This window comes from Botryllus schlosseri, chromosome 3 (assembly GCF_051294905.1).
Source record: "Botryllus schlosseri isolate E-star chromosome 3, Bs_hap1, whole genome shotgun sequence".
Classification (NCBI taxonomy): Eukaryota; Metazoa; Chordata; class Ascidiacea; order Stolidobranchia; family Styelidae; genus Botryllus; species Botryllus schlosseri.
The window spans coordinates 29,000,861-29,016,324 of record NC_137238.1 but is presented as its reverse complement, the minus strand read 5'-3'; the positions used below and the strand labels follow the sequence as shown (position 1 = coordinate 29,016,324).

Below are 15,464 nucleotides of genomic sequence, written 5' to 3'. Positions count from 1 at the left end.
AGTCCTGTGATTTTCAATTCTTCCTGACAATTTCTTTCATCTCAATCGCTGATATCAAAACCCACACTAAAATTGCCAAGTGTAACATACGTATGCGTATTATTGACAACAAAGTTATACATATAAATGTAGTGGAAAGTATGACAACGTACTCGGCACGACATCAACGCCACAGTAGCGTGCAGAAGATAGGCGGGAGAAAACATGAACACTTGAGCGTATCCGCAAGAGTTGAACTAATAGGTATGACTGCATATACAGTGGAAGGCCTTTGACATGATATGAAGTACATTGTCGTCCGCTAAAGCTGACTCAACAAAATATTCATCAGAAATGTTATAACTCTAGTTAAACCTGTCTATTATGTTGCTACTAAGGATATGTCAGACGTGGTGAAATTCTCCGCCAAATACACAGAGGTGCTCGGTAACGATGTACTTTTAATTCGACGGGGTTCTCAAGCAGTCTTCGCATGCATGTGCTAGTTACTAAAATGGACACGTTTTTGCAATATTTCAACTACTGTGTTTTTCTTTTTCACTTTCGATTTTTAAAGGATTTGTAGTTTTGACATGAGTTTACAACAGTATTATGAGTGAAATGATCACAATAGCCGCTTGAAATAGCTCCCTAATCACGTTAACGGAATATATTATCGAAATTTGCACCTAATTGTAGCGTCATTAGTCATATTGCGTTAGTCGCGAAAATACGCGCTGTGTTGGAGAGCAGACACCCAAAACTCACTGATGGCAGTATATGCGACGGCTGGGCCGAATCTAATTTTGAACTTACTCGAATACTTTTTATACCTTAAGGATTGACATTTATCCGACATAAATACTTCTACTTGAAATATTTTCATATTATTATTGATATTATATTGACAGTGGAGTACAAACGTTGATTACAGTGAACACCTCTGTCGAGAACACGCCTCATATAGAAGTCACGGCTCGATTCTCCGGATTGGCTTGCGATACTTGACCGCTATCAATTGCTGCCGTCGGCTCTGAAGGTTTCAGATAAAAGCGACGCCTCAAAATATACAAGAAAAACCAAACATGTTGCGCAACAACAGGCATGAAAACCGCGACAGCAAACGATATCACCGCTGACATCGCAGCATTACCAGCCCAATCTAGAATGGGATATAACGGGGGAACCCCGTGATACACATGAGCGATCGCGCTGACGACACAATACAACAAACCAGCGAGTATCGGATATACAAAATGGAGTAACCTTAGTGGAAAAGCGCTTATCGACAAGTCAACGAATAATAGCAGAAGATTAATTCCGTGGCGGTGGATGTTAAGAAACGTGTGCTTGCATACGGTGTCGTCGGTGCAAGCTGGAAACGCCCAGTATATTGGCGTAAGTGTCAGTTCGAATACTGAAGCGATGGACCATAATACCCATGTGGATGAACGCAAAACATGTGTCAGTGTGTGATCTGAGAACAAAGAAATAATTTCACGTTGATCATGACAGACAGACTGCAATTTAGTTACAAAATAAGAGAAAATATTTCAGTTAAATATGAGTGAGTGATACGACCAGCAGTAGATGATCAATTCAGCTGGTCATATTATACGGGGAATTATATACTTATACCCCTATGCCAGTGGTCGGGAACCTTTTTTGTCCGAAGAGCCATTTTAGTTCTATTTTTCCCATTTTAACTCCCGAAGAGCCATACATGTCAATCAACTGTTACGTCACAATCGAAAATTCGGTGACGTCAGGGTACTGAGGGTAGCTCCAATTCGAACACACTATACATGGGATTCGTCGTGTGAGCCACATTTTCTCTCTAAAAACTCGTACTAATCATAATGGTTGCCTTATCGAAGCATGCGAACTTTTAGGTACGAGAACGTAGGTTTGTCGAGATCCTCCTTCTAAATGCGAGAAAAACATGGTCACTACAGCAGTGTATATGCCTTATTGCCTACCCACTCTAAGCTGTGATACATCAGTGACGTCGGGTCAGCGGAGGCAGTATCTCACCTATCGTCAGGATGAGTGAACGAAAATTGTGAAACCTTCAATTATTATTGCTATTTTCAATCGATGTTCCTCAATGACAAGATTTTGAACAGTTTTTTCTTAAAATCACACAATTTGCATATTAATTGTTCAGAAATATAGCGCGAAACGAGAGGTAAGGCACCATTGATAACGCACTTCATCGTAAATAGCTTAGAATTTGTTATAACTGATATTAATTGGATCTAATTATCGCACTGATTCTGAAAATCTAAATACTGATCGAATTCTCAATTCACAGAGTATTTGGCGGTAACACGTAACGTTGCGCTACACGCCTACATTTGATCGCCGGTACTATCAAAGCTACTTACCAATCAAGAACGTGAATAGCTATGACATTGTTTTAAATTTGAGTTTGTAAATTCGAGTTTGTAATTTTGAATGTAACGTCCACGGCAGTTCATTTCGCGCCGTAGATCAGGAAGATATGTGTATTTGAAAACTGCGTTGTCACATGGGCGCCGACATATCTGCTATTCTTTTTCGTCGATCAACGTATCGTGCAGTCCAGGATTTCGAGTCGGGTACATCGAATTCACGAGTGATATTGGTCGCGAACGCGACAGTAACTTAAATTTGAGGATTTTAAAAAGAGGGATCCTGGTCCCTAAACCTGAAAATAGTATTGTCTTTACTTCTCAACGACATCTTTATACTGCCACGAGAATAATTATTCTGGCCGTGATGAAAATTTACTAATAAGTTGCTGCTATATTGATCAATTCAGTACAAATATATATATTTGTCAAAGAGCCATATCTTATACCCAAAAGAGCCATATGTGGCTCGCGAGCCATAGGTTCCCGACCACTGCCCTATGCAGTGGCTCTCAATCGATTTCTTGCCGCGGACCACGCCGCAGTTCTAGCAATCTATTGCGTACCAACAAATTACCGAAAAACTTAAATTCACTGGACGTGTATATACGATTATTATAGCGACATACCGCAGTGTGTAATCCACAGCTGCAACTCCAATGGATTGCGGGTTATAGTCAGTCAGAAGTCGACTCCAGAATTGCAACCTAAGTGTTGGAGGTTTATCTAGGCTCCTCCTCGCCTTATCATCCGTGTAAGCGGCGTTTTATAAAAACCAGGAGAAGTGGACCGTGCTATAAACTGGCAGCTACGCTATATAAATGATGAAAATTGACCTGGTGTAAATGACCATAGTAGTCTACTAACACACTGAATACTACAAACAACAACGATTATTATCATGACCGGATTAAGAAATACGTCGGCCCGGAAATTTCGAAACAAATGGGACCCATAGGCTAATTAGAGCCCCACATTAACAAGGCAAATTCAATGAGATGATTGCTAATCTTTCTCCTCCATAAGCTGACCTAGGCAAGGAGTAACTGAGTCGGATGACGCATTTATTTATTTATCTATGCATTCCGTAAAGACATTTCTTACATTATATGACGTACGTTTACGATTTGTGAAAGCTGTAAGTCTACTGCAAATATTGCGTACCATCTGAAATAACTTCTTACAACAGGTTGAGAACCACTGTTGTATTTGCTATAAATACAGATGAAGCTATATGTTGTACAGACACGTATAATAGTTCGTATATCAATATACTGGACTGTAATATGCATATGTGATTTGGCGTATTTAGTGCTGTCAATCGAAGTATTCGGAGGAATTAAAGTTAAAAATATATTTACAGAAACAGACAAACGAGGAAAAAATTCCAAAGGTGTAGGAATGGGCACATCGATTAAAATGCTCAAATTCGAGTCGAATACATTGATTGCATCACAGGTTAAGAACCAGTGATGTAGTATAAGCGAATTCACGTTCTTGCATGGGAACGACTTTTGCTTGTAGCGGCATTGTGACGAAACACTGTGTGTGGCATTGTTTTCATTGCTTGAATTTTGCAATTCAGTCACACGATATATGAGGCAGAGATGAGCATGGATTAGGATTAGGTTTTGAAAAAACAGGATTTGTGAAATTTTGTCGGATTTGGATTGGATTTGGATTATACATTTTTTTCAGAACGGATTAGGATTTGGATCGGATTTACCGATTTTCTGGAAGATTGAAATGTCGTGTGGCGAATGGCGACAAACTTTATTCAGATCAGTTATTAATGTACTTACTTATGGTTACTAATTTATCTTGAATCAAGTGAATCGTTGGTTGTGAACGAAAATTTTCGAATCCCTCCATTGCATAAATTAGTATTTTTTCTGAATTTCCAGTCGGAATCGGATTAGGATTGGACTTGGTCTTGAATATGAAAAAGTTATGGATTAGGATTTGGATTTGAAGGTTCGGATTTGGATTGGATTACGACATAGAAATTTCAAATCCGCTCATCTCTGATATGAGGTCACAAAATGGTGCTCGAATGCTCATGTCGAGTTGGTCCAGCCTTAGTGATTAGGCCTACCTAACGCGTAATGTTTAGGCCTACGTAACGTGGGTTGTATAATAGTTCACTCAAGCAAAGGCTCGAGCTAACGCAAATGTCCGAAGGATATCGACTTGCCTGCATAGTTCAACACGCTGCCGCATAGCACTAAAATCACAAAGCAAAGCAAATACGTTGTGGTGATGACATCTCCCCATTCGGTGAGATACAAATGACCGATTTTCACTTGCTGCGGTAAGTTGGTCGCCAGATGTACCTGAAACCAAATGGTCATCGCCAGACAGTAGCAGCAGTGTATGCTTCGAAAAGTGAGATAGGCTTTCCCCGCGTCACAAAACTGAAATTGTAAAGGCGTCTAAGCGTCAAACTCCTGAATACGCTACCAAGAAATCATGACTGATACATGACGCCAGTTTCATTGTTAATACTGCAAACGGAAAATATTATATTACAGTGACTTGTAATCATCTTATTACACCCGTTACGGTATCAGTGTGATTTTCGCCTGTACAGCATTTTATTGTATCAAATACCTCAATTCCTGCAAATGCAGATATGGACCTTATAAGCCCGAAAATGACAAGATTTGCACCATATTGGAACAATGACCGCTGCATTTCACGATTATATTGCTCGCTACATTCATTACACTAAAATATCCGTACCGCCAATGAAAGACCAATTATCAGACCGCCGTACAGAATCTAAACATAAGACATACATATATGCAGGTCTTGGTATTTTTGGCATATGCTAAAAATTGCTTATTTTTGGCATTTTCAAATTTATATTTTGCGCAGTTTTGGCATCTGGCTCCTGAAATGCCAAAAATAACACGGCCTGAATATATGGCCACTTTTAGTTTAAATTCTAAGTATTATGCATGTAACACTATATGAAATGGCTGTACAGCTAATTACCAGCGAAGCGATGTGTTTTCAGGTTGAATGAACATTAACATATATTTCAGATATATGGCGGATTGAGAACCCTATGTCGCATGTTCTTGTTCACGTTGACAATGTGAAGAGGCATCTACTGCAGTTCGAGTTCCTCGAAGCACCTCTACAACTGTTTACATTATTTTTAGTAACTACGAATGCACCTGTCATCTATATATGCCTATATCTCACCCAAAATCCGTAAAATGACCGTCCTTCAGAATCTGTCAGTCCCAGTTTCAGTTTGTCTTTAGAGTACTCCTTCTTATATATTTCGAAGCACTCCATGCCGTTTTGATTCAACCCGTGACTGCTCAATAGGCTATAGTAAGCCTGCTTATTCGAAGGACTACATAGAACTGAGAGGTAATGCTGTGGTCCCTATTATGTACCATGCTCGATTATGGAAGTTTCATCGCTGAGTTAAGTAACAAGCCACTCACTGCATCACACTTCAGTGTTACATCATTGAATTTTACATTCAACCTCGATCATACAAAGCATTTTGTTTTACGACGCATGCCAGTCAGTTGCTATTGCTTCCGCTACATCGCTTACTCTGTGCAATATGTGAAATCAGAATGGCGTAATTGATTTACATGATGAATTACGGCTCGTATGCTGCTAGGGCAGTGGTTTGTCAAACTGGGGGACTTGAAAGCAGATGAATCTGTGGTCAACTAAAAGGATTTTTCGCCTTTCCCGCCATTTACTTCCAATTCATAATGATTGCTCTGTGTATAGCCCGAATCTTGAATTTGAGAATTCGCTCATCAACAGTCATGGCCTTCCATTCCATGAAACTATCCATAGGGATTGCTAGCATTCTGGTTACATTTTGTGATATGACAATAAACGGGGCGCGAAACTTTTCAGTATCGTAAACGGAGGCGTTTCAAAAAAAGTTGGAGACGCACCGTGCTAGGGTGTGAAAGACGTTTTTTTATAATTGTGTTTCATAACGGATGGTGCAAACGCTCTGCCCACGTTCCTGTTCTGTATGCGAACCTTGAAGGGTTATGCGATGTTAGCAATTGGTGAAATAGCAGCATTCCTCAGAAATTGTAATATTTATGATCTAATTCCCTGGTTTGTCACGGGACTGCGAGAGAGGGACACGATTTCAAACCTTTATGTTGAAGCTTGCATGGTCGACAGAGTTAAGTATTCTTCAAGATTCTGATTAAAATATAATACTCTTATGCCGTCAACTAGTACGATGACAAGCCCATCCCCTCCCACCTCCCTCGCACCTTGTACCCGAAACTCTCTAGAGCAGAGTTCTCGAATACGCAGCGCTGCGTAGCGTAGCGTATTTAACTATTCAAGCAGGTGGGAATGATATTGGCAATCGTCGAGATTCTGATGCCGCTTGATGTATAGTTAGTTATAGGGATGGCGTGAACGTGAGGTTCACGTTCGTGTTCTGTGCGTGAACCCCGGAAATTTATAGGTTCACGTTCACAAACGAACCTCGGTAGGCTCTGCACTTTGAACCTTTTTCATATATTAAAATTCTCACTTCAATATAACATCTTTGTATGAAATTTAATCAACACTAAACGAACATGCACCTTGACAGGGCACACAACATCAAGAGCGAAATACACTACATATAGTCAGCGAATGATGCTTATTGATATCGTTGTCTGATTTAAAACATCTAGCAGACGTACGGGGTCAATCTTCACTTCAAATGTTTATTGTAACATAAAAAAATCCAATCCGTGCGATTGGGGTGTTTTCTACTGCTGTAGAACTTGGTAATGGGGTAATATCGATAGCATGTATAGAAACACGTTTTACATTCTGCTCAATATCCACGTAGCGATACTCTGACGCCGAATACACTCTCCGGTCTGGCCTAAACCGTCAAGGCGTAAGCTTAAATTCCTTTTCGAATCCTCGTCGAAATTGTTGGCGAAGCGACGGAAGATATTGATTTTATGTGATTATTATATCATTTGAATGCCCCAGTTCATACATTTGGCGCCGTTCAAAACGTCAATATGTACTTCAGAATTGCGGCATTATGTGGCCCGAGTCGTCGCTAGGTATCGTGTACATTGCTGTAGGCTATCACTTCAGTGAAATGTAGGTTTGGAATTAACAATGTGACGTCACGCGGTTCACGTTCGTGTTCACACACAACCTTTCAAAAAGGTTCGCGTTCACACGAACCTGAACCTTTCAGAGCAGTGATTCCCAACCGCGGCTCGGAAGGCCCATGCGGCCCACAGTTAGCCTTCTTACGGCCCCAAAAATATTAAAAAATCGAATAATCACAAAAAATAAAATTTATATTTATAAACTACACTTGCTTGGCTTGAATTCTGAAATTTTTATGCAGGAAAGTCATGAGTAGACTGCTATGGTTACGTCACTGCTGTTTCAATACAATGTACAATAACTTTCCAGTTAAACGAGTAGTAGCTTTAGATATAGGTAAAGATAGGAACATAACTGCCGCACGCCAAACCCCCAATGGGAAGAGGGCGAGCTCGAACGAAGCTCAAAATTATTTCGTGAATTAGCGTAGGTTATAGAGTATTTTTGATAATTTATGCATCTTTTCCAATTTTATTTTGCTCTAGGCCTGATTTCGTACTGTCAAATATCTTGATTTTATGGTACTCATCCCCAAGAAAAAATGCGCAAGATTTATAGAAATTGGCATTGGGCATATCGGTGCTGGCCATTACCGCGCCTCGACCGGACCAAGTGCGAATGAAAATCGTGATTAATTGTCAACTTTTCTGACGAGGAATAATTCAAATAAACTTAATAGGAAATTTAGATTCAGTGTAACTTTTGTAGTTGCCACGCAATTGTAAACACTTAATATGACGCACCACTAATCGTGTCTTATAAGCCGTAGTGAATTATTATTCCCACACTATAATTATTACGTCACCAAAAGTCTGGTTTGTAAGCTGGTGTAGTGGCAGTATAGAGATCTCTACAATCTCCATAGTTGCAGACATACCGTATATCAGCCCGTCTGATCCTGCGACAGGCTGGAAAAATGATGTCAAATTGACTTTCTGCATTCTTTCGCTAAACAATCATCATATTTTCGTAATAAATGTTCGATTAGCGCGAGGTACGAGAATAGTTGTAAATACCATCATTACAGCGACTCACATTTGCAAGTTTACTGTAACGTAAATTTTACCCCTTCATGGTTATTAAAGTATAGGGACCGCAAAGGGTATAATGTTGGGTCGGCACGGTGCCAGAGCTATCTGTTAATATGTATGTAATATTTATTGAATTTATTGCAAAAATTCCTGCGATCGTTTCTACATATCCAAGGTCACTGTGTTGGGTACTGTAGCCCAGTGGTTCTCAACCTTTTTCACCTCGCGGACCGGTACAATTTCAAAATATGTCTGGCGGACCGGTGAACTTTCAAAATTGAAATGAAGCCAAAATGTAAAGTATGCAACCATTTTTTGCAATTATATGATGCGAGAGAGTGACATTTAAAGGGTTTGATCGTAATTGATTATCTTCATGATGGCATCCATGTGATTTTATGGTAGTCAGTCTGCAGAGTCCAGATAAAATTGCCTTATCCAGATGAACGTGTTACCGCCAAGAGTCGTTTACAGTCTTCCGCGCCGAAGGCCGTGGGTTTAACCGACCACGCCAACTCGAAGCAATTCAAACCAAGCACCTTGTCGTGCTACCTTGCTCATTGCCCACTGCCACCAGACGCATAGGCTACTCTGGCAACTACGAATACAATGCGTGCCGCAAGAAAACACCTTGCAGCAAACTTACCGGCCATCCGCAAATCCGGGCCGCAAAATCACTTCGTTAGCCCACCCCCAAAAACGTTGATCTTGGGCCCCACAGGGCGATAATCCAAACTTCCGGGGCTTCGCCCCCAGACCCTGCAGTTTGGTGGATGTTTTCACCCGTACTTGTGAGCACATTCATTCTATTCAGTGTAAGCAGAGAGTTTATCCAGCTTAATCGCGCCTATAGCGAAAATTATCTATCATTCATGACTGAATCGGTTTTCTCGCCTAAACTTCATTATGGGTTGGTATGTCGTGGCATGGTAATGGCTGACGCCGCAATGCCTATTTCTATAAACTATGCGTATTTCTCGGAGAAGTGCACCTAATATAAGCAAGACATTTAGTGATACTAAATCGCGCAAAGCGCGAAAACAAATTGCAAAATGTTGGAAATAGTTTCAGAAAAATACGCTATGACTTATGTTCATTTGCAAAATAATTTTGGACTCTTTTCAATCGGCCCCTCTCCTATTGGGTTTGGGTGCCCCAGTTACGGTCCTGAAGAAAATGAATGAATCGAAAACGAATGATCGTGCAAACTGCGCTGTTTAGCGATGAGTCAGCTCGTATCTGTTCTGTACTTGTCGCTCACATGTCGTCAAATGACGCGTCTTGAACTTTAAGTCAAATTAAACATGTTTCCAGTCCTAATGTTACCTCAAGAAGTTCTGAATTATTTTAAAATTTGATGTTTTATTGATTTGATCAATGGACAAGTCTTCAACATTGCATCTTGAAATTAAGGCATAAAATTGTAATATACCTGGCGGACCGGGAGGAATGTCGTCGTCGGTTGAGAACCACTGCTGTAGCCAATAAGCGAGACGCGCAGAAAATATGGCATGTGGCATGGAATTCATGATCAGATTTGTCCGACTGTCTTTTTCTGGAAATCATGGTAGAAGACCGTTGGGATGAACTAGTGTAGTAGAGTGCAACGAGCGAGTTCAGGCCTATGAGACTCCTTCATTTCGAGATCAACCCCTTCTGCGTCGGGGCACATGAAGACGTAAAGTTTTGGCGAATAAACCGCGGTGCCAAAAACATGAGCGGCGACAAAACCTCGGTCGAAAAATGACCGATTCTGGATGGCCAAACCTTTCGAGATGGATTGGATATGCTACGTTGTCGGCACGGAATAGTCGCGTTCTTGCAATCAGAGTAGACATTATAGTAGAACTGTGATATGCAGAGGAATTTAATTCGCCCTAATTTGAAATCGCGTACGTCAGACATGTGTTGTAGAGCTGTGTTGGTTAGAATTGTGATATGCGCGTTCTGTCTGTCATACATGCCCGTAACATCGTAGCATACAACTGTAATATTAAATATAAATTCCTCTTCATGGGTGAGGCTCGGGTCGCGAGATGCCACAAATACTCAGATTTGGTCATAGTCTAAAAACTGGTATACCGTTATTAAACTGTCATGAATTCTCATGTTAGATTGAGGTGAAGAGTAGAACACGCTGTAACATGAATTATTCGCTCTTTTCCTAAACTTGCGAGACCGAAGTTGGAGCAACGTATCATAAGGTAGCGAGCTCTAATGTGCCTACTCTCCTTGATCGTTTTGCACCTTATGTTCCAAGACATAAGGCAAAAGTCTCAACACAAACATGTGGGTTTTCACACCTTTCGACAAACTGGAGCCTCCGGGACCTTTGTGTCAGCTCTCAACAACGATTTCCGCCAACAAGCATTTTTCACTCGCGACAAATACGCTGTATTTTAGATAGGAGTGCAGAACAGATTTTAAGACCTGGCCGTATAAGGACTAGTTGACGTTCTTGTACAAAAACCAAGAACTTGTTTTGCCGAGAAGGGTTTTACTGAAATAGTTGAAATCAAAACTAGCGAAAAAGTTGCCCTTTTAATGATACATTTGATGGCTTAAGCTACATAGTAGCCAATTTGTTGCACATCTCAATAAAATGTTGATAAGTATCTTCATCTTCTTTTTGTATAACAATTTTCAATTAGTTTGTGCGAATGAAATTTATTTTACAAAAAAAGTGCGAATGGAGCTCAAAAAGGTTGAAAAGCACTGATATAGACCGATTATATCATGAAGTATCGAAAATCTTCGCGCCTTGCGCTGGCTCACTTAACAGTACAGCTAGTTTCGTGGCAAAAGCGAACCAGGTAACACGGGTAGATTTATCACCCTATGATTTATCACCCCAAGAACCAGGTTAAATATTATTGTTAATATTATTATTTTGTTTGTTCGAGGGGGGGGGGGACTGACGAAGTGCTGTTTCTTTACTTCAAACGGGTATACGCACGAAGATGTTTATTATGATTGATGGGCACTACCTTTTAAAACACACCTCCCTCGGCTCTACCTGTAAAACTGATTACGTCAGGATAAAAATTGATAGCAATATATATGCAATTCCCGATCATATTGACCGATTCGATCATGAATCACAGAATATTTTCGCGCATCGCGCGTCTAGGCGGTTAAACCTGACGCACTGAATCGCCCCGAAAGCAGCATAATTGGTAGTCCTATATAGCTCACGACCGAAACCTCCGCATAATTTCATATATCCGGTCTTTATCGAAAGCTATAGTGTCGCACTGATCCCAAAATCACAAATGGAAATCTCGCCAGGGCAATCAAACTACTATAGCCACCAAAGGTAGTTTATGCTGAACAATGGGAGCGCAGCAACAAAATGACCAATACAATTGCCAATGGCGCCAAACAATGCAATTTGCATATTTTGATGACTATTTCGGGTCCGTTTCATTGCCCTGGTATTCGTGCAGCCCCGACCGAACTCTGAAATTCTAAATTTTGCCCTGACACCGGAAAAGGTGAGGAACCACTGTTTCCGAGGTTCACACCATCTCTTGTTAGTTACATCCTGCCCAATCTTGGGTCCATGTTGTTATCGCCAATTGAAGGCGTTGATTGGTTGAATGAGCATCATTCGCTATCTGCAGGTAGGGCATTCAGCTCCTGATGTCGTTTCATTGCGGGTCAAGCTCACAGCAGTCACTTAATATTCAAAAACGGAAAGCTGGATATTTGGTGCAAACTTTTGTAACACAGCAAGTAACATTTCTGAGATTGTCAAGGAGCATGCTCGTTTAAAAAAGGTTCACAGTGCAGAACCTACCAATGCTCGTTTGTTAACGCGAAGCATTAAATTTCTGAGGTTCACACACAGAACGGTTCGACCATGCCAATATATTACATCCAATTCCTATTCAGTTACAGTTACGTACATAGTACAACGTTAATCTGATGAGAACTTGTTTTTCCTGATGATACCACGCTCTCTCTGTACAACTCTCTTTTTCGGCCCACGTCATCGCCGGCTTTTAAAAGCTAATCATGAACGGAGCCGAAATTGTAACAGACGTTGAGAAATATAAGAGGTTCGCAAATGTTGTGGTTTTCGGTTGCTTATACGCCGTCGCTTTGTACGAATGTAAAGGGAGTACGTGCCTATGTTTATTGGTAGAAAGGTTATATAAATTGAACTATATAGTTATGTGTGCGGCGAAAGCATGACCTCATAATAGGTGATGCTATAGTATACTCTAATCTAAATCAGAACGTCATAGGTTTGCTTTTACCCTTTCTTGAAATAGACTTGTGATAACACACACCGCCTCATGAGTCCATTAACCTAGACGGGCACAATTTGGAAAGTAACGAGTAATCACTTTATATAGCAGCTAGAAAACAAGTGTTGATGTTAAAATGAAAATATTCCAATGACATGACAGGAGTGGTAAATAATCAAATGATCCAACCATTCATGGTATCCAGGATCACCATGATTACATCATGGTACAAGTGTAGTAATTCGTACCGAAAAAAGGTTAATATAGAAAACAAGTCCGAAAATGTTTTGACATAAATGGTCACTTCCCATTACCTGCTCAAATTACACATCCCATGACCAAATCTACTTTGTGAAACGACTTATTTGAGCATTTTGACATCAAAATTTCTAGTTTAACTTGATTAGTTTTGGCTTATCTTTCAAATTGCTACTTCTACTTGTAATCGAATGTAACATTTCCGGCATTACATATACTTGAGTAGCAACGCAGACAACATTAGCCACCTGCGCAAGGCTATGTGAAAGTTCCCACCAATATATTAATTCTAGATCGTGCCAAACAACTTAATCGCAGGAACGATAGTTGCACCGCCGTCATAGCGAAAGCGCTTCCGTCAAGCCCACTCGCAACTGATTTCGGAAGAAACGGGTGAGAACATGTTGTGTTTACGTAACTTGCGAACTCTTGCGTAGAAACGGGACTTTTGCAATTCATAGCGAGTCCTTATAAACATCCGTCCTAGACGAAAGAGATAAAATCATCAGATCATGGTGCTTTGGCACATTGCCATGTCCGCTTGGAGTCGACGCAGTTGGTGCAATCAACGTGAAAGTTTGTTTTTCGTTAGTTTTTTTTATCTCCCTTCGGATAATAGAGCTGTTATATGTTTGACTACCTGGGTATGTGATAATTTTCGTATTTATGGCACCGCATTAATGATATGCATGCGATAGGAATTTATTCTGGAGCAGTTGCACAGTTTGCAATTGCTTTATTGTTAGCGACTCGAGACGGTTTTCTCGCAGTGGAGTAGAATCGTTTTGAAATGTACATTTACTAATTGTATATGGACACTTCAGCATAGGAAATGAGTGCTGTTCTCGATCGAACATTAGCCTTCGAGCAAATTATTTATTCGATTTTTAATCATTATAATGTCTTGTCAGTATGGATTTTAGCGTCCACAAAGGAAATAATTCCAGTTACGCAACTCATCGAAGATATTTATATATCTTTCGTGCAAACCTGTTTTACTTCGCTTATCGAGAATATTGCAATTTTGGGGGACACGATCTGGAGATGCCTTATAGAAAATCGGAGACTAAGAGACCTGGCGCGAGATTTTATAGAATGAAATGAGAACTGTTATACTGAATTGACTGCTTCGAGTGCTGTTGTTAAGCATCACAGGAGGTATTCGGTGTGTTTATGGGAATAAGTCACCAGAACCTAATATGCGTCTCCGTATTTCCAGCTCATATACTGATTTGTAAATCTTCTTATTTATTCCACCGTAAACCGCACCGCCCCCGAAAATGTCTGCCGAACCGCAAGCACGTATCAATCCAGCTGCCCAACTTGGAGAGCCTCTTGTCAGACACGCAAGCAAAATTCGCAAACTTGGAATCGCCGAGCTGGTATTGGGATCGCTAGTTGTTGTTGTTGGCATCATCTCGATAGTGCTAGTCTTCAAAGAGTACTCAAGATACTACAGCTACATCACAGTAAACTACTTCACCTATTCGCCGTTCATTTGGTGCGGAGCGGTCGCAATCAAAACGGGCATTTGGGGCGTCCGTCTTCCGATACGGCCGATCAAATCGGCCTACATCGGAAACATGATCATGGGAATCATTTGCTCAATCATTTCCGTTGCCGCAATGGCGCTATCTGCATTGAGATCGTCCCAAAATTCTGGGATCTTTGTAAGTTTGACAGCGGTGCACGCCGTGATGGCGGTGTTAAATGCGGCTCTGATAATCTTGAGTATAGCACACGCAGCGTTCTGCTGCGGCGGCGTGCGATACGAGCCTGGCCCGATGAGCGTACCGCAGCAAACTGGTTACGCACAACAGCAAAATACAATTGGCGCGCCTCCAGCGTACGGACAGGCCACGGAAAATATGCCAGGATCAAGGGCGTGACGCTGTAACCGATTACAACGTTAGCAAGACTGAATTATGTTTTTTTACGGACAACATAGCATATCTATGACGTGGTGGATCGTTGACTATTTTTATGCATATGTGTTGTAATACGAATGTGTGTCGTATCTACCTACTTTATATAATGGTGATTGTGCCAATCTCGATATATTAAATAACTTGACCTGTATCCTTTCTGGTTGACCTACGGACACATTTTCGGATATATCAGTCTCTTGAATGAGTGTATTGTTTTACCATTCAACGCATGATGATGATGTAGTTCAAAAATATTTGTATTCATTTTAGTGGAAGTCATAGCAAGATATATGACGGTGTCAGATCAACCGTGATTCCTAGGTGCGTATTAAAACGCTCCTTCCAAAACATCCAGTTTATTGCATGACCAATTTTTTAGATGGTGGGGTTTTAAGCCACGATTGTCAGCAATTGACATAAAGTAATCGCGATTAGTAATCGTAATCGATGAATCGCGTTTTCAAGAAATCGCAATCGATTACATTTGAAAAAATT

General features: G+C 40.7%; 2 protein-coding genes across 3 annotated transcripts; one reads left to right on the top strand and one right to left on the bottom strand.

Moving 5' to 3' along the window:
* Positions 1-82: 82 nt before the first annotated feature.
* On the bottom strand, positions 83-5,886 carry LOC145435046 (protein rolling stone-like). 2 transcript variants are annotated; one of them, XM_080312326.1, is made up of 3 exons: positions 5,583-5,882; positions 4,567-4,786; positions 83-1,456 (listed from the first exon to the last, which is right to left on the bottom strand). In XM_080312326.1, the coding sequence occupies exons 1-3, from the start codon at positions 5,676-5,678 to the stop codon at positions 939-941; spliced, it is 834 nt and encodes a 277-aa protein (XP_080168452.1). In that variant the 5' UTR covers positions 5,679-5,882; the 3' UTR covers positions 83-938. The 2 variants fall into 2 exon arrangements, with proteins under 2 accessions (XP_080168452.1, XP_080168453.1); XM_080312327.1 differs by having other exon boundaries at positions 1,321-1,456; positions 4,706-4,786; positions 5,583-5,886.
* A 7,758-nt stretch (positions 5,887-13,644) lies between these two features.
* LOC145436326 (uncharacterized) lies at positions 13,645-15,172 on the top strand. Its single transcript, XM_080313679.1, has one exon. It carries the CDS (start codon positions 14,322-14,324, stop codon positions 14,928-14,930), a length of 609 nt encoding a protein of 202 aa, XP_080169805.1. The 5' UTR covers positions 13,645-14,321; the 3' UTR covers positions 14,931-15,172.
* The last annotated feature ends 292 nt before the right edge of the window (positions 15,173-15,464 follow it).